Consider the following 22,564-nt stretch of genomic DNA (forward strand, 5'->3'; position numbering starts at 1 on the left):
CTATCACCTTACATCATAACTTCAATGTTTGATGGAATTTTACATGGATAATAAACATCACTTGCTATGTAAAGGTGCAAAAATCTGCTTCTAGCAGTAGTTAGTTATTGAGCTCTGTCTAGAAGCTTGCTGTCAAAGAGTGATTCCCATCTCTAACTAGTTCAATTAGCCTTAAAGAGCAGAAGTGTGGGAACCCTGATACCTCATCACATTTATCTGCAGTATTTGGGATTTACCTGACAAGAGAGTGAAGGTTATAGCATACAGGTACTCCTTGGGGCTGTCTCCAGACTGTTTTGTTATGGTGGACACATCCACCTGGAACCTGACTTGTCTCTGGAACATGGCTGGAGCAGTAGAACCCCTCTTGTACTCGACTCGGAATGACATCGGACTCGACACACTGTGACTGAGTTCTGCTATCTGCAAACGCCAGGGACGCAGGGATGTTTACTTAAGTCTGCCCTCACAGCAGGATTAAAGGAGCTGAGACTTAACTATGATGTGAACACTATGTTTTGATGTCATTTAGGGCCATCCAACATGGATGTAACTGGATACAAAAAACATTTTTAATAATTTTTAATGTGATTAATGATCACTAAACTAAATAAATTTGGATTTGAAACTTGTATTTATATGTCACAGAAGAACTTTTTGAAAATGCAACTTTCTGTAAACCCCCACTGATATGATTAAATGTCAGAACTATATTAAGTCCACAAAATCATAAATAATAGACTATACTTCTTCTGGTGTTATATCATCAGTTTCATGCTTTACATTAAGTGTATGCGGTGTACATATGGATGAACTGCCTACAAAATTACTACATTTTGCATATGATGTATTACTAGGATTGTGCTTTCTTGTGCAAAGCTTTACCTTTATTTGCACCATGCACATCTTGCATGCCATGCAGGTTTTGGCAGTAAAGTCACTGAATGGGTGTTTTACTGGACATTTATGATTTATCTTTTGGAGTATTTAATAATAGTTCAGTTAAAGTGTGTGCAGAGTGAGAAGCTGAACTGAATGAGTGCCTACGGGTTGTTTCCTCAAACAAAAATTGGTGTGTCACAAATGTCTTTTCATAATGAGCAGTGTCAGTCTTGTCATATTATTTAATAAACTGAATGTTTCTGTGTTTTCTTAATTCTTGTTGTGCAATATATATTTTGCACCTCAGTCCTTGTATCTTCCACCACATTCATCTGCACCCCCCCCCCCCCCCCCTCAGTCTTTGGCCCCTACTTCCACCATGTACTGTATAAACATATAAATGGAAATTAAATAATAATACATATAACCCACAATAGTAGTTTCTTGCCCATTTTCAGACTGCAGTTTCTATAAGTATTATTAATAACCTGAATTCAAAGAATATGTGGAATTATTTACAATAGTAAGACAGGAAATACATGCAGCAGGCCAGTTTACACAAACATTTGGCACAAATACCATATGTAAATTTAGTGTTGGAAGATGCAGATGAACTTTTGCAGACAAAGAAATACAAAGTTTTTATGTTGAACAAATCATTACCTATAGCAGAACATAAGAGATAAAATCAAATGAACATCAAACATGGAATAATCATACATGCATTTCTTCGTTTTCAGGCACCTTGGGTCTTTCACATTGGTGTGTTCATGGCATGTATGGCTTACAAGATGTGTAACAGACTGAAGATACAATGGCATGGTGAATATTCGATCTGTGAAGGTGGAACCAAGATGAAAATGGTGTATGGCTTAGAAAATTGATAAAAATTACAGGAGTAATTACATTAAAAAATAAAGTTTCTGATGTGTGTTGTAACTAATCATCTGATTTATAAAACAATTTTTTCCTTGGAAAAAGAAATTGTGAACAATAAATACAATTTTTTTTCATTTTTAATGCAGTATTTATGTATTGGGTGTAGAACCCAAATCAGATTTTCCAGAAAAAAAAGAACTTAATAACTTCACATTTGTTAGTCAGTGTTCTGTTTCTTATCACTACCTGAAAAAAATAGTTACTTTGTTCTGTATTTGTTGTTCATAATTACTTTTGTAAACTGCGATTATCATTTTTATGTTCTAAAGCTTAAGTACCTTGTGTGTTACTTTTCCAGAATCAATTCTGCATTGCCTGCAATTTTCATGAGCACTTACCTTTACCGAGGGATTGCTAGTTGCCTAAAGAAGTATGGAGATATAAGCACACCATAAAGAAGTATGACTACTCAGCTACATGATGAAAGGAGACGTAACATAAATGTAAATTTTTCCCCCAGTATGATCTCTGTAATAACTGCACATATTTGAGGTCAACAGAAGCATACAGAAAATACAGATCATTGCTTGTGACACATCCCTCCCCTTTGTGCTTCTTTCACATACTTTTGTTCAAGCCATAAACCAATCAGTCAAGCAAACATATGGTATGTCCATTAGTGTTTCACTGTTTAGCCGTTACTGAGAAAGCATTTTGTGACAGTGATAAAAGTTGGCCTGCAGTGTACTAGCACATTTTAGCCTCATTGTTTGAGATGGAGAGACCAGTGCCTGCAATGACAAAGAGATAGATAATGGATGACTATTTCTCCATTGCCTGCATATTTGCCAGTCCTTTGTCATTTTAATTTTTGTATATGGGCTTAACTTTATTTAATGGCCTTTCTAGATTTAGAGGCAGCATACTGGTATGTCATGGAAAACTTTGAAATCTTGTGACACAATTTGGTGACCACCATGATGCAAGCTGAGCTTACATGTCTAGAAGCAATGTAAGGAGCTTTGATCATTTCCTGTGAGACATAATGCATTGAAGACAATGCAAATAACTGAACTGTGCAGAACTGTGATTCATTGCTAAACATAATGGAGCACCATTCATCAGCAGTTCATGGCAACACTCCAAATAAAGCCATTTGTGCTGTGGTGTTAATGGCTCTATGGGACTTAACATCTATGGTCATCAGTCCCCTAGACCTTAGAACTACTTAAAACTAACTAACCTAAGGACATCACAAAACACCCAGTCATCATGAGGCAGAGAAAATCCCTGACCCCGCCGGGAATCAAACCCGGGAACGCGGGCGTGGGAAGCGAGAACGCTACCGCACGAACTGTGGTGTTAATGGCAGCTTGTGTATGGGATGGTAATTCCCTAGTCTAACAGCTGCTAGTCTCTGACCAATCATGCAGGATGAAACAGAATGTTGCTGGGAGACAATTACTTTTTCTTGGATGTCAGGTGTAGATGTTAATTTGTTATAATGTACTAGATGCACAATAGGGTGACTCTTCCTTGTGGTGGTCAGGCATGGCAGAGCAGTGCCTTAATGATGAGTATGCTTGCTTTCATGTTCCCATGCAGTCCAACATCGGGCCACCTTCTCCATGCCAACCAGCATGGATTCCAAAAAGACTGATCATATGAAACTCAACTGACAAGATTCTTGCATATTCCAAAAGGCATGAATCAGTGCAGATACAGTAAAATTTCCAAAAAAACTTTTAACTCAGTTCCACAGCTACACTTATTATCAAAAATGAGGCCATATGGGTGCCCTGTGAATTTTGTGGCTGGAGTGAGAACTGTTTGTCAGGGAGGACACAGCGTGTTACCCCATATGGAGAGCCATCAACAAATGTATAAATAACTTTAGTTGAGGCACAGGGAAGTGTGTTGGAACCCTTCCTGTTCATGTTGTGTATTAATATTCTGAAAGACAATATTAATAGTAGTTATAGAATTTTGAAAGATGATTTAGTTAACTATAAGGCAGTACCATCTGAAAAGACTGCACAATATCCAGTCTGACCTTGATAAGATTTCAAAGTGTCACAGAGATTGGTGGCTTGCTTTAAATGTTCAGTAGTGTAACATTGTGAATTTCACAAAACAAAATAACGTCGTATCCTGTGGCTACCTCATACAAATATCTGGGTTACTTTGTGTGGAGTGAAATGGAATGATCACATAGGATGAGTCGTAGGTAAAGAAAGCAGATTTTTATTTGTTGGCAGAATACTATAGAAATGCACTCAGTCTACAAAGGAGATTGCTTACAAATCACTTGTGTGACCTGTCCTAGAACATTGCTCAAGTGTGTGGGACCCGTGCCAAATAGGATCAACAGTTTATACTGAATGTGTACAGAGAAGGGCAACAGAAATGGTCACATGTTTGCCTGATCATTTATTGAGAATCGCAGAGATGCTGAAGAAACTGAACTGGCCTAAAACTTGTAGATGGATGCAAACCATACCGAAAAAGCCTACTTACAAAGTTTTAAGAACCAGCTGTAAATGATGACCCTAGGAATATCCTGCAACACCATACTTATCACTCCCATATAGATTGTGAGGTCAAGATTAGATTAATTACTCCACAGAGGCATTGGACAGTCGTTCTTCCTGTGCAATATATGAAAGGAAGGTTTATTATCTCTGCTAACAGATACTGAGATGGGTGCAGATGTGCTGACATGGGTACAACAGCAGAATAGTGCAGACTACTGTCATGGAGGATGCACATAAAGCATGGTATGGGTAGAGCCACTGACTTCAGTGTTTATTTGTCAGTGGCAACAGGCTCGAACTGCCATGCCTTACACTGGCATCAACATCCTCAGACCTGGGTCTCACTTCATGCCTTACTCTGGGTTCAACATGCCAAGTTTCTTGGTCGTTGTCACTGTTCACATTGTTTGGCATTTGGACTTTCTGTTCTCAAGTGGATTAACTCACATGTTGAGTTTCACTCTCTTCTGGGTTTCGGCTCCCCAGCTCTGCAGACTAGCTACCATTGGCTAGTATAGTTACATGTGAACTGATAATGATGGTTCACAGCATAGTTATGTCCTGTGCAGTTACAATAGTGGGAGCAGGCCAGTCACCTGCAGAGGAGCCTTCTCCCTGCCACCTTTTTTGCTGCACTTACAGGTAAGGCTTATCGTTGACCCAGTTGATAAGGCTGCCTTTTTATTGTCCAGTAGTGTGGGATTTTATGAATTTGAACAGAACTTTGTTAGTTGCTCACACAGTATATTAGTGATCAAACCTATGATAGTGGCACAGTTACTATTTAACCAACACCATAAGTGCCTCAGCACTCCACACAAAGTAACCCAGATATTTGTATGAGGTAGCCACAGGATACAATGTTATACAGTGTGGACTGCTGACCTGCAGAGTGTCTTGTGCAAGTGTCTGTGTGAATATGTTCAATGTGCTTTATCATCCAGTTAACAGATGACCGCAAGGTCCAAATTAGGCCACTGACTTTGTCCAACCCCTCTTCAGCTAAAGTTACTAAGATTATGGAGTCATGAACAGCAGCGGCAAACGATGTACTTTCTGACAATTGGCATGTGACAAAGTTACACGTGCATGGTAAATAGTCCCCAGTGCCCTGTAGGGTAAGTCAGGTGGCCTTGCCTTCTGCTGAGCTACTGTGTGTTGATCCTGTTGACAATTCATGTGCAGTGAAATCATGGTGTTTCCCATCTTCAGCTGCATCAAACCTGGCAGGTGCAAATCATTTGAAGCACAATAATCACTGCTCACATCATTTTTGTGTTCCCGGCATTGCTCCCTATCCACACCCATTTCCACTCAATAGGCAAGCTGACGGTCCTCCCCAACTGTCCTTTGGTGCATTTTTGACAGTAATACACACATGTAGATGTCTTGTGTGGGATATGCTGCAAGTGGTCCATTTGGCAACAGTTTTTGACAATCTACAAGCCATAAAATGGTCATCATAGGTCATGCTGTTTACCCTAAACTCAAGAGTCCAAAACGCCACAAACATCATCCAAACATATTCTGCTATCTTTAGTAATGGATGGGTGAGTGACTGAGTTTCAGGTATACCATGGTTGTAATGTTCAGCCTAATTAACTTTAATATGTACAAGCTCTTGGGCTGCCCTGTGTTGCAACTGGGAAATACACCATAGGCAACACAAACAATGTTAAAGATTCTTCAAAAATTTTGCTATCAAAACCAAAAAACACTGTTCATCTACTTCAAGGAATAATAACACAAAATTGACAGAAGAAAGTCACTGGCTGAAGGACATAGTTTAGAAACAAACAAGTTGGTTGCACAAAATGACAATTATATGTCTCAGTGAGACAGTCTCGAAGTCCAGTTCATATAACTGTTCAGTTCTTCCACCAATTCACGGAGTTCAGGTTCCGCAAGAGGTATAAGCTCTTCCATCTCGAAATGGAGATGAAGTTCCCTTGGAACAGTCTAATGTCAGTATACTACAAGAATAATTTAAAACCATGTTTTACATCATCGACAACTATGAAGACAACTCTGTCAACTGCATCGCAGTGATCCAGAACATTGTCCGTAGTGGCAATAGCTGTTCAGTGGCACAGACAGCAGCAACAGCATGGGATGGATGTTTGAAATTGATTCCTGGCTCAGAGTCAACTGCCAATGAATGGCTGTGCACCAGCCTAAATACTGTCCTTCGGCTGGGTACCTTGGGATCTATTTTCGGTCATGTGTGTTATGGAAAGAAATAGGTTACCATGACCCACAATCTCTGGTGGCACTTTTATGGCCACCTAGTGGAAAACCAGGAATTTTACTTTTCAGCAAAACATAATTGCCTGGCAAGTGGGCAACATCCAATGCTGAGATGTATGATATGTTGTTGAATTTGCAAGTTTAATATTGCAACATATCAGCACCAGCCACTATGCCAAGTTGCCTTTTATAGTAAGCAGTGTATTCCTTTGAACATACAGCTTGTTATAAGAATGTGAAATGGCAACATACATTACTAATAATGCATATTTCCCTGTTAACATGAAATGTTTGTAGGCTGGAGACCTTTCTTTCTTGGCTGTCAGATAGTTGACAAAGTGCACTTAGTGCCTCAATCAGTCTCCTTCAAGATTTGGACTCTTTAATGTGGCCATATGAGCAGCTGGTCGAGAATACTTTGTGTCAGGCAGAAAATTTCACAGCATACTTCTACCTTACACAATAAACAGTATCTAAATTTTGTCACCACTTGCCCCATTCCCTTTGCCATGTACAAGAAGATCAGGGCCAAGTGGCTGCTTTGGCAGGGCCTTGGTGTTGAGGTCAGTATTTTTCACAAACTGACCTTCAGTCGGGGTTGAACATCACTTCCTGCAATTTCTTAATGTGTTTCACCAGTTTAACTGCTTGCCCTTTGGAATTTTCTGTGTCAGAAATTTGTCAACGATATTTGGAGCAGTTGATTCAGGACATTCCCTGCAGCACAAACTACCTCAATCGCAATGAAATCTGGACAGGGACTTCATGTAAGAGAAGTATTTACAAAATCTGCAGACAGTTTTCCAATGCTTCCTAAGGAATGGCCTTTATTCTAAACTGGAAAAATGTAGTTTTCTTCTCCAAAGGTCCATATTTTTGGACATAGGCTCAGCAAAGAAGGTCTCGTTCCTACAGATAAGCATGTTAAAGCTGTCGTCAACCTGCTGGCATCCAAGAACCAGAAGTAGCTTTAGTCCTTTTTGTGCAAGATTTCTTATTATGCTAACTTCACTCCGCACACCATATGCAACTGTCATCCTCTTAACCAGCTTTGTCAAGAGGGTGTCAAATTCATGTGGTCTGTGGAGTGTCAGTTTGCTTTTCAATCTCTTAATCAGTGTTTGTGCTCCACTCCCTGTTTATCTTCCTTTGTACCAGGTAATCTTGGCCACCAATGCATTTCATTATGGCATTAGAGCTGTTTTGTCACATTGGAACTCATACTGCACTGAGCAGCTCTTAGCTTAGGCATGAGAGACACTTCCCCAATGGAACATAACTACTAGCAGACGGGAAATGAGCCACTGACTATCATTTTTGGTATTAAAAAGTTTCATGCTTTTTTGTATGGAGCAAAGTTCCTGCTTATCACAAACTAAAAGTCACTGATTTCCTTATTTGGCTCTCACTCAAAGCTAATGTATCAAACATCTGGTTGCAAAAGTTAGGCCCCTTTCCTTCAGCAACTAATGCTACAACATTCGTTACTGATACACCACATAGCGTTCTAGTGGAGATGCACTATCTTGATTGCTGGCAGGATCTACTCTTTAAGGTAATAATAACAATAATAACAATACTTTTTTCAACATTGAATGATTCATTGCATATGTATAAAAACAGGTTACAATTCCTTATACATAGCACAATAATACATTCTTCTGAATATGTCACTGATTAACAAAATAATTAAATTAAGAATGAAATGGTTTGCTTAACAATGTTTATATATTTTTTCTGAGCCTTTCTTATTCTGCATGTAAGTATGATACTCTTTTAATGTGCAAAATGGATTTTGTAACAGGAATTTCTTTAGCTGAAATTTAAGCTTCATTGTGGGTAGTGTCATAACTGTACTAGTCAGTGGATTGGTCAATGTTAAACCTGAATATTGTGGACCCTTTTCATAGAGTGCTTGAGTCATCATTCCTATCAGTTGTGTCATTGACCTATTGGACTCTTAATGCTGCTCTCTCAAAGTCAGAAAAGCGACCCTGATGATAGCATCATTCTGATGGAAGGCTTCCTACTGTGGCAGAGTGCTCACCTGCAGCAATCCCACCATGCTCTCCGCCATCCTACTTTCAGTTGTGGAGTAGGGCACTGGCTGGCGTAGCAACTACTGGTGTGGAGCCCATGGAATTTTAACAAGCATCTTCCTTTCCCCAATCACCACTAGATGAGTCCTCACTCCCACCAGTGCCTGAACCAAACTTACCCTAGCATTTGAAATCTTCTGCCCCTCTCGTGGAGCCAGCTGCATCAGCACTGTTTCCTTCTGTGGTTGATCTGCTGCCAGAGTCTCTTGCTCCTTCTCTAGTTTTGTGATGGCGGTCAAGGCAGAAGGCAGGCATTTTCATGGGTGAGAGATTTAATATCCCTCCCAACAGACACTGATGTTGTTGTTGTTGTGGTTTTCAGTCCTGAGACTGGTTTGATGCAGCTCTCCATGCTACTCTATCCTGTGCAAGCTTCTTCATCTCCCAGTACCTACTGCAACCTACGTCATTCTGAATTTGCTTACTGTATTCATCTCTTGGTCTCCCTCTATGATTTTTACCCTCCATGGTGCCCTCCAATACTAAATTGGTGATCCCTTGATGCCTCAGAACATGTCCTACCAACCGATCCCTCCTTCTGGTCAAGTTGTGCCACAAACTTCTCTTCTCCCCAATCCTATTCAATACTTCCTCATTAGTTATGTGATCTACCCATCTAATCTTCAGCATTCTTCTGTAGCACCACATTTCGAAAGCTTCTATTCTCTTCTTGTCCAAACTATTTATCATCCATGTTTCACTTCCATACACGGCTACACTCCATACAAATACTTTCAGAAATGACTTTCGGACACTTAAATCTATACTCGATGTAAACAAATTTGTCTTCTTCAGAAACGCTTTCCTTGCCATTGCCAGTCTACATTTTATATCCTCTCTACTTCGACCATCATCAGTTATTTTGCTCCCCAAATAGCAAAACTCCTTCACTACTTTAAGTGTCTCATTTCCTAATCTAATACCCTCAACAACACCCGACTTCATTCGACTACATTCCATTATCCTCGTTTTGCTTTTGTTGATGTTCATTTTATATCCTCCTTTCAATATATTATCCATTCCGTTCAACTGCTCTTCCAAGCCCTTTGCTGTCTCTGACAGAATTACGATGTCATCGGCGAACCTCAAAGTTTTTATTTCTTCTCCATGGATTTTAATACCTACTCCAAATTTTTCTTTTGTTTCCTTTACTGCTTGCTCAATATACAGATTGAATAACATCGGGGAGAGACTACAACCCTGTCTCACTCCCTTCCCAACCACTGCTTCCCTTTCATGCCCCTCGACTCTTATAACTGCCATCTGGTTTCTGTACAAATTGTAAATAGCCTTTCGCTCCCTGTATTTTACCCCTGCCACCTTCAGAATTTGAAGGAGAGTATTCCAGTCAACATTGTCAAAAGCTTTCTCTAAGTCTACAAATGCTAGAAACGTAGGTTTGCCTTTTCTTAATCTTTCTTCTAAGATAAGTCGTAGGGTCAGTATTGCCTCATGTGTTCCAACATTTCTACGGAAGCCAAACTGATCTTCCCCGAGGTCAGCTTCTACTTGTTTTTCCATTCGTCTGTAAAGAATTCGTGTTAGTATTTTGCAGCTGTGACTTATTAAACTGATAGTTCGGTAATTTTCACATCTGTCAACACCTGCTTTCTTTGGGATTGGAATTATTATTTTCTTCTTGAAGTCTGAGGGTATTTCGCCTGTCTCATACATCTTGCTCACCAGATGGTAGAGTTTTGTAAGGACTGGCTCTCCCGAGGCCGTCAGTAGTTCCAATGGAATGTTGTCTACTCCGGGGGCCTTGTTTCGACTCAGGTCTTTCAGTGCTCTGTCAAACTCTACACGCAGTATCGTATCTCCCATTTCGTCTTCATCTACATCCTCTTCCAATTCCATAATATTGTCCTCAAGTATATCGCCCTTGTATAGACCCTCTATATACTCCTTCCACCTTTCTGCTTTATCTTCTTTGCTTAGAACTGGGTTTCCGTCCGTGCTCTTGATATTCATACAAGTGGTTCTCCTATCTCCAAAGGTCTCTTTAATTTTCCTGTAGGCAGTATCTATCTTACCCCTAGTGAGATAAGCATCTACACCCTTACATTTGTCCTCTAGCCATCCCTGCTTAGCCATTTTGCACTTCCTGTCGATCTCATTTTTGAGACGTCTGTATTCCTTTTTGCCTGCTTCATTTACTGAATTTTTATATTTTCTCCTTTCATCAATGAAATTCAATATTTCTTCTGTCACCCAAGGATTTCTACTAGCCCTCGTCTTTTTACCTACTTGATCCTCTGCTGCCTTCACTACTTCATCCCTCAAAGCTACCCATTCTTCTTCTACTGTATTTCTTTCCCCCATTCCTGTCAATTGCTCCCTTATGCTCTCCCTGAAACTCTGTACAATCTCTGGTTCTTTCAGCTTATCCAGGTCCCATCTCCTTAAATTCCCACCTTTTTGCAGTTTCTTCAGTTTTAACCTACAGGTCATAACCAGTAGATGCATGCAAATTAGCTGGTATAAGTATCACAGCATAATAGTACAGAATGCTATCATGGAGGGTGCATGGAAAGTGTGGTATGGGCAAAGCCAGTGGCCCAGGTGCATATTTGTCAGCATGAATAGGTCTCAACCAGCAGTTCTTGCACTGACGTCAATGTATTCTGATCTGGCTCTTGCTTTGTCCCATGCTCTAGCTTCTGTAAGTCAAGTTTTTTAGTCATTTGTGCTGGTTATGTTGTTTTCCCTCCAATCTCATCTCTACACAGTGTCTTTTTTTTAATGCACACACTGCCACTTAACTGTATCATTGTTTATTTAATTATGACCCAGGTTTTGGCCTTTTACGCCATTTTCAAGTGACTGAGTTTTTTATGTCATTATTAGAAAACTGCTGCGGAAGCAAAGGGAACTTCACAGCAAACATAAACATAGCCAAAGCCTTGCACACAAACAAAAATTACACGAAGCGAAATGTAGTGTGAGGAGGGCTATGCGAGAGGCTTTCAATGAATTCGAAAGTAAAGTTCTATGTACTGACTAGGCAGAAAATCCTAAGAAATGTTGGTCCTATGTCAAAGTGGTAGGTGGCTCAAAACAAAATGTCCAGACACTCTGTGACCAAAATGGTACTGAAACAGAGGATGACAGACTAAAGGCCGAAATACTAAATGTCTTCTTCCAAAGCTGTTTCACAGAGGAAGACTGCACTGTGCTTCCTTCTCTAGATTGTCGCACAGTTGACAAAATGGTAGATATCGAAATAGACGACAGAGGGATAGAGGAACAATTAAAATCGCTCAAAAGAAGAAAGGCCGCTGGTCCTGATGGGATACCAGTTCGATTTTACACAGAGTACGCGAAGGAACTTGCCCCCTTCTTGCAGCGGTGTACCGTAGGTCTCTGGAAGAGCGAAGCATTCCAAAGGATTGGAAAAGGGCACAGGTCATCCCTGTTTTCAAGAAGGGATGTCGAACAGATGTGCAGAACTATAGACCTATATCTCTAACGTCGATCAGTTGTAGAATTTTGGAACACGTATTATGTTCAAGTATAATGTATTTTCTGGAGACTAGAAATATACTCTGTAGGAATCAGCATGGGTTTCGAAAAAGACGTTCGTGTGAAACCCAGCTCATGCTATTCGTCCACGAGACTCAGAGGGCCTTAGACACGGGTTCACAGGTAGATGCCGTGTTTCTTGAATTCCGCAAGGCGTTTGACACAGTTCCCCACAGTCGTTTAATGAACAAAGTAAGAGCATACAGACTATCAGATCAATTGTGTGATTGGATTGCGGAGTTCCTAGATAACAGAACACAGCATGTTATTCTCAATGGAGAGAAGTCTTCCGAAGTAAGAGTGATTTCAGGTGTGCCGCAGGGGAGTGTCATAGGACCGTTGCTATTCACAATATACATAAATGACCTGATGGATGACATCGGAAGTTCACTGAGGCTTGCAGATGATGCTGTGGTGTATCGAGAGGTTGCAACAATGGAAAATTGTACTGAAATGCAGGAGGATCTGCAGCGAATTGACGCATGGTGCACGGAATGGCAATTGAATCTCAATGTAGACAAGTGTAATGTGATGCGAATACATAGAAAGATAGGTCCCTTATCATTTAGCTACAAAATAGCAGGTCAGCAACTGGAAGCAGTTAATTCCATAAATTATCTGGGAGTACGCATTAGGAGTGATTTAAAATGGAATGATCATATAAAGTTGATCGTCGGTAAAGCAGATGCCAGACTGAGATTCATTGGAAGAATCCTAATGAAATGAAATCCGACAACAAAGGAAGTAGGTTACAGTACGCTTGTTTTCCCACTGTTTGAATACTGCTCAGCAGTGTGGGATCCGCACCAGATAGGGTTGATAGAAGAGATAGAGAAGATCCAACGGAGAGCAGCGTGCTTCGTTACAGGATCATTTAGTAATCGCGAAAGCGTTACGGAGATGATAGATAAACTCCAGTGGAAGACTCTGCAGGAGAGACGCTCAGTAGCTCGGTACGGGCTTTTGTTAAAGCTCCGAGAACATACCTTCACTGAAGAGTCAAGCAGTATATTGCTCCCTCCAACATATATCTCGCGAAGAGACCATGAGGATAAAATCAGAGAGATTAGAGCCCACACAGAAGCATACCGACAATCCTTCTTTCCACGTACAATAAGAGACTGGAATAGAAGGGAGAACCAATAGAGGTACTCAGGGTACCCTCCGCCACACACCGTCAGGTGGCTTGCGGAGTATGGATGTAGATGTAGATGTAGATTAACATATATGCCAGCCCATCAAGCACAAAATTAGCCACAAATTAAGAAGAATATCAGCTCCCTATGAAACCCCAGATCTAAAATCACCATCATTGCATTTCGTAAGGAGCCAATATTTTTCTAAATTTATGGCCAAGCTTGAGCTTGATGTTCTGCAGTATATGTTAATGACATAAACTCAATAATTTGAAAATGGCATAAAAGGCCAAAACCTGGGTTGTAATTAAATAAACAATAATACAGTCAAATGGCATTATGTTCATTTGACGATTGTTGTATGGCTGTTGCTCAACAACATCAACAACTGTTAACTACACAGTGTTCAGACTTTCTGCTCCCCACTGAATTAACTCATGTCAAGTTTCATTTTTCTCTCTTCTAGGGTTCAGCTCCAGAGCTTTTCAGTCAAGGCACTGTTGGGTAGAACAGTTACCTTTGAACTTACAGTAATGGTTTGTGGCATTGTCATACACTGTACAGATACAAAAAAAGGGAAGAAGCCCCAAAAATTGGTACAGTGGGAAGTACCTTCTGCCATGCACTTTACAATTGTTGTCAACATATGGATGCAGATATAGAGTAAAGTGAGCACAGTACAAGCCTGTGAGTGAAATTTATGGAACTATGGAAGTTCTGTCAAATTTTGAAAAGAATATAATTGTCGAATTGAGCTTTGATAACAGGAACTAAAGTGATGGATGATGCTTTAAATCTCTTCCATAGTTCATCAATTCATATAGCTAGCAAGTTGTTGTGTGCCAGTCTCGCAACACATAACCACATGTTTTCATTGGGTGAGAAACATGTGGAGAATATACTAGACAGGGCAACAGCCAAACAGCCTCTGTATCCCAGTAGGTCAGAAAAGCATTGGCAAAAGGCAGTATTGTGTTATCTCATCTAAAGATAGTGTCAGAGAGATCTTGAAGATAGGGCACCTGCCTATACACATCAGAAATAAAACAGACCCGGAAGTGATAATGTTCTGTTCACATTGAGATCCCATACCGTCATGTTGCCCGCTCTGCCTCTATGTAAATGATGAATCCAGTCTGGCAGTGTTTGTTCTTCTTGGAACCTCCATGTATCAATAATTCCACTGTGATGCTGTACGCAGAACTAAGACTCATCTAAAAAGATGACATGGTGTCACTCCTGTGTCCAGTGTTGTCTCTGGGTGGTGCACAGTCAGTACAAATTACTCTGCTAGCTCGTCATGAGAAACCAAAACAATAGCTACTGTGTTCACCTGTGTGGCCTAACCCTCTTGGATGCTGGTTGTTTGGGGCTATTGAAGATCCTCCATGGCATTGAGTATGGTATTCCTGAACCCATTGATTCCTCATTGATATGACTGTCATAGATTCCCGAACAATGTGAGCAACAATATCACAGAATAATATAAGCCATGACATTGCTGCTGTTAAATTCTGACATGTGCTAGTAGCCATTTCTCCTTCTCAGAGACAACCAACATTCTAATACAACAGGTATAATAGACAGCCAACCAGTTGCAATAAATTGTGGTTTTCAAATAACCTTTACCATGTTTCTGACAGATTTAACCCCATATTTCTCAGAAGGACAGCAAACTTCACATTATCAATCACATGACATCTCTCAGCAACAGTCTGTATGTACAAATTTAAAAGCTAATTGGTCCCTAGAATCAAGGGCTTGTCACATCAGTAAAACCAATCACTTAAAATAACAGACCATGTTTACAGACACATACTGTTATGCAGTTATTAACATGGTCTGTTATTTTAAGATATTGGTTTTACTGATGTGGCAAGCCTTTGATTCTAGGGGCTTATCTTTTACATATGGACATACAGACCATTGTCAACACATTGCATGTGGAGATGGCTTTACTGACTGATTGCTAACGTAAAGTTCTTTGCTGTTCTGAGAAAGACGGGTTTAAATCATGTCATGGAGAGATGGCATTACTAACAAATTTCTAATGTGAAGTTTGTTGTCCTTCTGAGGAAGATGGGTTTAAATCTGTTGAAACCATGGTACTGGTTACTTGAAAACCACCATTTACTGCAACTGGTTGACTGTCTATTGCACCTTCTGTTCTGTAACTGTTGCTGTAGAGTGCATCCTTGTTCAAAATATTGATTCTAACACAATTTCTAAATGAGAAACCAGTTGTGTAATCATTCCTTATATAGAGAATTACCTTTCTCTACTGTGTGTGCTTACACTGAAATTCTAGTCATTTTAATATCCGAGCATGTAGCATGCTTAATACCAATTTAAAACGTTGCAATTTCAATGTCCAGCTGCATAGTATGGTACGGTCTGGGTGATGGGTTGGTGGTGCTAGCCTATTGGTGTTGAGACACATTTGGTGGAGGCTTTGAGGTGGGAACATTGGTATGCTCAGGATGGTTATTTCTGTGTATTTTGGGGCGTTGGTAAAATGTAGAGATCCATATGTCATTGTTTTAAGGGACAAAGTTTAAAGGATTTTCTACAGCTTAGACTGGGTAGAAGGAATGGAAACATTAGGAACAATTATAAATTTTGAAGTGTCCTCTTGGTCTAGTACCACGATAATAGAGCTTTTTTGTCTTCAGGGAGGATGACTGAAGACAGAGTGATGCACCTTGAGGATATGGATAGCCCATGATTTACCTCCTGTGAGGTATGGGATTTTAGATGATATTTTTCAGGAAGGATTCGGAGACAATACTTTAAGTGAGGAATATTGGTAAGATTCAGCTTTTAAAGTACCTATGGAACCACTTGGTATAGTTAAAATGTTAAGACTTCTGATATGGGCTCATATGAATAATTGTAAATTGTTAGTATACTGAGGGCAATGACTTCTGCAGCTTCGAGAGGTTGGATTTGGTGGCAAAAAGATGGATCCAATAGAGTTGTAGGTTTTAACTGAATGGTGAAGTGACATTTCCTATTAATTTTGTGGGTGAATCAAAGGAGACATTTTAACCCCTTAACTGCTCTGGACGTGTTACCGCACGCGCCTTTGTATCTGTCCCTGTGTGCTCTGACCATGTTTATGCGCACCACCAGTCCTTCTACCTGATACTCTGAATGTGTCTATGCATAGACACATTCAGAGTACCAGATAGAAGGACTGGTGGCGCACATAAACACGTTCAGAGAACACAGGGACAGGTACAAAGGCGCGCGGTAACACGTCCAGAGCAGTTAAAGGGTTAATAGAGCTAGGTGACTGAACTTGAATGCAGAACTAAAAATTAGGCCTTTGGAAAGGGGACCTGGATGAAAGATTTAGGATTGAAAGGGTGCTGGGACTCTGAGGTACTGTAGCTTGATTCTCACTACAGTGGAAGGATAAATAAGGAAGACAGGCAGGTCTTGTTGGCTAGGAGAGACTTTTGGTCGCAGATTTTTGAAAGGTAGTTCTGAGAGAGGAGTAGAGGTACACCACTTTCAATATGTTTGACTAATAAACTGGCTAGCTTCTTCATGTAGTGTGAAGCAGTGTCCAGTCACATTAATGTGACCACCTGTTAAAAGCCTGAATAACCCCCTCGTAGTGTGAACCGCTGCAAGACACGCAGGAGATGAGTCAATGAGGTTCTGGAAGATAGTGACAGGGATGTGGAGCCATGCCCACTCCAGTGCTGTGGCCAGCTGCCCTAGGTTTCTTGATGAAGATCCACTGGAGCAAACAGCCTGGTCGAAGTGGTCTCATAGATTCTTGACTGGGCATCAATCCAGGGAGTTTAGTGGCCAGGGGAGTATGGTAAACTCATCCTGATGCTCTTTGAACCATGCAAATGTACTGCGAGCTGCGTGACATGCTGCATTGCCATACTTGTGGATGCTTTCACGCCAAGGAAAAAAAACTGCATTTAGGGGTGGACATGGCCTCCAAGGATAGATGCATACTTGTGTTGATGCACTGTGCCTTCAACAAGGGAATGCCATTAAAACATTTTACAGATCATAATGCTCCCTTCTCCTGCCTAGGCCATTCCTATGATAGCTGCAGAGTGCTTGGTTTCAGGCATTTTATGTTTTCAGAGTGTAAAACATGATTCAACTGAAAAGGTCACCTGGCACTACTCAGTGGACATCCACTTGCAGTACTGGGATGCAGATTCCAGCCTTTATCACCATTGAACAGCAGTGAACACCAGTGCATGAGCCTGGTGTCTGCTGCAGAGGCCCGTATGCAGTAACATTCGCTGAACTGTCATTGAAGAGACAGTGATGGTATCCCCTTTGTTCATCTGGGCAGTCAGTTGCTCAACATTTGTACATCTATTCATCCATACACGTCTCTGCAGCCATTGTTCATCTCTGTCATCTATTGCCCAGTGAACCACAGCTGCTTCAACACTGGTTTTGGACAGCACCATTTCACCACGCATGGTATACTTTAACTATGGCAGCATGCAAACTCTGTTTACAGACTTAGGTGGTTTGGAAATACTTCCATGACCATCCCTTTTGGACTTCAGGTAGTTCAATCTGTTTCTGCATTATGACAAAGACTACACCCTTTTCTGGACATGCTTTATCTGCCCTCTCCTGCTAGTGCTGCTGGCTGGTGTCCACAAATGGTTACTGCACATTGCTGTTGAACATAGCAATACTGACATTAATGTGACTGGATTATGTACTTTCTTAATTTTATGGCTAGCTCCTGTGAGACTTACCATGAGTGTGCTAACAGGTCCATGGGCTGAAAAGTGGATGATTTTCAGCAAAGACAGTAGCTGTTGGGAGTGGTGATTAGCAGATGCAATGTATTGACGAAGGACAAGCTGGGTAAAGGACTAAGGACTGATCAGTAGGGAACGTAAGGAGGGATTGGTACCACAAAAGGATAGTACATTTTGAGGTATAGTGTTACTGAATGTGAAGAGATTGGGGAAAAAAGAAGAGATGGCATTCACTGTTGAAGGTAACATTTTAAAGAAAGAGAGAGATATGTAGTAGAAATCCTCAAAGGATTGCCACATAAAGTTTATGGAGGATATTCTTAATTTTGAATAATTATTGTTTTCTGATGGAAATGGCAGTGGAGCAAAGCATTGTCAAAATTAACAAAAATTTGTTTTGAAACATAATTTGACTGAAATTAAACAATGAAGTGCCAAAGAAACTGGTAAAAGAATGCATATTCAAATACATAGATACGTAAATGGGCAGAATGTGGCACTGTGGTCGGCAATGCCTATATAAGACATCAAGAGACTGTTGCAGTTGTTACATTGGTTACTGCTGCTACAATTGCAGGTTATCAAGATTTAAGTGAGTTTGAACATGGTATTATAATCAGCACATGAGTGATGGGACACAGCATCTCTGAGGTAGCGATGACGTGGAAATTATCCCGTATGACCATTTCATGAGTGTGCTGTGAATATCAGGATTCTGGTAAAACATCAAATCTCTGACACCACTGTGGCCAGAAAATGATCCTGCAAGAACAGGACCAACAACAACTGAAGAGAATCATTCAACATGACAGAAGTGCCACCCCTCTGCAAATTGCTGGAGATTTCAGTGCTGGGCCATCAAGACGTGTCAGCGTGTGAACCATTCAATGAAACATCACTGATATAGGCTTTTGGAGCTGAAGGCCCACTCATGTACCCTTGACGACTGCTTGACACAAAGCTTTACACCTTGCCTAGGCCCATCAACATTGACATTTGACTGTTGATGACTGGAAACATGTTGCATGCTAGGACGAGTCATATTTCAAATTGTATTGAGTGGATGGATGTGTATGGGTATGGAAACAACCTCATGAATCCATGAAATCTGCATGTCAGCAGGGGACTGTTCAAGATGGTGGAGGCTATGTAATGGTGTGGGGCATGTGCATTTAGAATGATATCAGAACTCTTGACACGTCTATATACGACTCTGATAGGCGACATGTATGTAAGCATCCTGTCTCATCACATGCATCCATTCATGTCCATTGTGCCTTCCAATGGACTTGGGCAATTCCGGTATGACAATGTAACAGCCCACATGTCCAGAATTGCTACAGAGTAGCTTCAGGAACACTCTTCCGAGTTTAAACATTTCTGCTGACTACCAAACTCTCTAGACATGAACAGTATTGAGCATATCTGGGGTGCCTTGCAATGTGCTGTTTAGAAGAGATCACCATCCTGTCATACTCTTATGGATTTATGGACATCCCTCAGGATTCATGGTGTCAATTTCCTCCAGCACTACATCAGACATTAGTTGAGTCCATGCCATGTCATATTGCGGCACTTCCTTGTGGGGGGCACTCCACAATATTAGGCACGTGTACCAGTTTCTTTGGCTCTTCAGCATATTTCTTGATCAGTGAACACTAAGTTCAACTCTTTCACTTGTGTAATAAGAATAAAATAACAAAGAGTCAACAAATTTTCTCAAAGTACATGTCTTTCAACTTTAACAACGTAGAATGTGTTGGTTCTTGCGTATTTCACAGTTCGCGGAAAAAAAATATACATATGGTTCCATTCTCTATCATAAGGTTTTCTAAGAGAAATATTTTGGTAAATGAGCAATTGTCTCACACATTATCTAGATTACACCTTGAAACCCAATTACTAAACACCTATGTCAATTGATGAAAATAACTTTTTCTAATCAAACTCACTGTTACACCATGGTGTTTCCCTATATTTTATTCTCTCTTTTAGATCCCCTGTTTCTGAAGAACTGCCAGATACATCTTTTTACATAGAACAAACCAGTGTGTTATACAAGCAAATTCAAGTGACTAAGGAATGTCACTTCACGATTTGGTAAAAGAGCCAGCATAGTAATTAGTACTGAAAAAAGTTAACCTCACTGTTACTCCAATGTTTGTCATATTTCTCTTTCTATGGACTTGACATTTTCTTAGAAAAACTGATAAGTTCTTTGCTTGTCTGGAATATATAAAAGATAATAATTCTATGATATAGATCATCAGTAAGAGTCAGAAGGATAATTGATAACATCAACACAAGACCACAACACAAACCCACCTGTATATTCCAAATGACCTAAACTTTGAACAGTTGCTGAAGTTTGCTGCAGAAATAGTGCTATGCATGTAAACACATCCCCAGAACACAGGTATTTCAGAAGCAGAACATCCAAACATGAGCATAGTACTTAGGGGGTTACTGGGTAGCGAACATAGATGTAACTATGACACTGTGGGGAAGGAATATTGGTAAGATTATCTGGCTACAGTACCTAAGGTATGGCATGGCACAGTGTGCTAAAACATTCAAACCTTGTGATGTGGGCCCTCATTAAAAATTGTGAAGAATTTCTACTCTGAGGGCAAGAGCTTTTGTAGTGCAAGTTTGTACAGGCAACCGCCAATAAGGAGATTTCAGAGATGGTTTTTGATATCTTAATTTTCTTTCCAGGTAGGGAAATTGCAAAAAATGTGTGCACAGCGTCATGTCCAATGGAAGCTATTTATGTAAAATATCAGTGACACTGGTACACCAGTCACCTCACAGTAGTTCTTTGAAATCCACTGAAACTCTCAGTGAATTATGTGATATACCTTGCGTAAGTCCTGACTGAAAATCCAGTTGTGAGTTGTGAACAAAATATCATTGTGATTTGAAAATAGTTCACAGTACATGTTCATAAAATTCTTTTCAAGCTCACAACAGTATTATAAAAATATTGTAAAAAGGATAGTTGCTACTCACCATACAGCAGAGATGCTGAGTCACAGATAACCACAACAAAAAAAACTGTCACAAAATGAGCTTTTTTCCAGCAAGGCCTTTGTCAAACAAAGACCACACACACACACACACACACACACACACACACACACACACACACACACACACACATGATCACAGTCTCTGGCAGCTGAAGGTAGACTATAAGCAGCAGCACACGATGGGAGAGGCACTGGGCGGGGTAAGGTGGAGGCTTGGGTGGGGAGGGGCAGAAATAGCAGGGGAGGCTGGGGTGGGGAGGGGCAGAAATAGCAGGGTAGGGCTGGGGGCAGTGAAGTGCTGCTAGTGCAGGGAAAGGGTGAAGAGAGGGTAGGGCAGCTAGGTGCAGAGTCAGGAGGTTAGATGGAGGGTGGGGGAGAGAGAGGAGGTGATGGAAAAGGAGAAGTAAAAAGACTGGATGCATTGGTGGAATATAGGGCTATGTAGTGCTGGAATGGGAAGAGGAAAGGGGCTAGATTGGTAAGGACAATGACTAACTAAGGTTGGGGCAAAGGTGATTATGGGAATGTAGGATGTATTGCAGGGAGAGTTACTACCTGTGCAGTTCAGAAAAGCTGATGTTTGTGGGAAGGGATCCAAATGGCACAGGCTGTGAAGCACTAATTGGAATGAAGAACATCATGCCGAGCAGTGTGCTCGGCAACAGTTGTTGCTTGGGCAGAGTTTGTCAGTGGCCATTCATGTAGACCACAGCTTGTTGGTTATCACGCCCATGTACAATACTGCACAGTGATTACTGCTTAGCTTGCACTTAGCATGACTGGTTTCACAGGTTACCCTGCCATTGATGGGATACGTGATGTTTGCAACTGGACTGGAATAGGTGGTGATGGGAGGATGTATGTGACAGGTCTATGTCTATTACAGGGATAGGAACCATGAGGCAAGGGGTTGGGATCTGGGGTAATGTAGGGATGGACGAGGATATTATATACGTTTGGTGTGTGGTGGAATACTGCAGTGGGAGGGGTGGGAAGGATAGTCGGTAGGGCATTTCTCATTTCAGAGCATGACCAGAGGCTTTCGAAACCCTGGAGGAGAATGGAATTCAGTTGCTTCAGTCCTGGGTAGTACTGAGAGGTGTAATACCTGTCTCATGCATCCTCCCACCCACCACCTACTCCAGCCAGGTCACAAACAATCCCATCAAAGGCACAGCTATCTGGGAAACCAGTCATGTAATCTACAAGCTAAGCTGTAGCCACTGTGCAGGATTTTATATGGGCATGACAACCAACAAGCTGTCTGTGTGCATGAATGGCCACTGACAAATTTTGGCCAAGCAACAACTGGACCACCCTGTTGCTGAGCAACTGCTCGACACGACATTCTTCATTTTAACGACTTTTTCACAGCCTGTGCCATCTGGATCCTTCCCACCAACACCAGCTTTTCTGAACTGCACAGGCAGGAACTCTCCCTGCAATATATCCTTCATTCCTGTAACCCTCTTGGCC

At 40.9% G+C, this 22,564-nt stretch overlaps 1 protein-coding gene across 2 annotated transcripts in view; it reads right to left on the reverse strand.

Annotated features, from left to right (window-relative positions):
- LOC126284412 (serine/threonine-protein kinase BRSK2) overlaps positions 1–22,564 on the reverse strand; it is a 1,848,446-nt gene that overhangs the window by 39,233 nt on the left and 1,786,649 nt on the right. For both annotated transcript variants that reach the window (XM_049983324.1, XM_049983325.1), the window contains one exon: positions 237–423. In XM_049983324.1, coding sequence (XP_049839281.1) covers positions 237–423 — 187 coding nt within the window. The remainder of the gene's footprint in view (positions 1–236; positions 424–22,564) is intronic.

The sequence above is a fragment of the Schistocerca gregaria genome, chromosome 8, assembly GCF_023897955.1.
Source record: "Schistocerca gregaria isolate iqSchGreg1 chromosome 8, iqSchGreg1.2, whole genome shotgun sequence".
Lineage (NCBI taxonomy): Eukaryota > Metazoa > Arthropoda > Insecta > Orthoptera > Acrididae > Schistocerca > Schistocerca gregaria.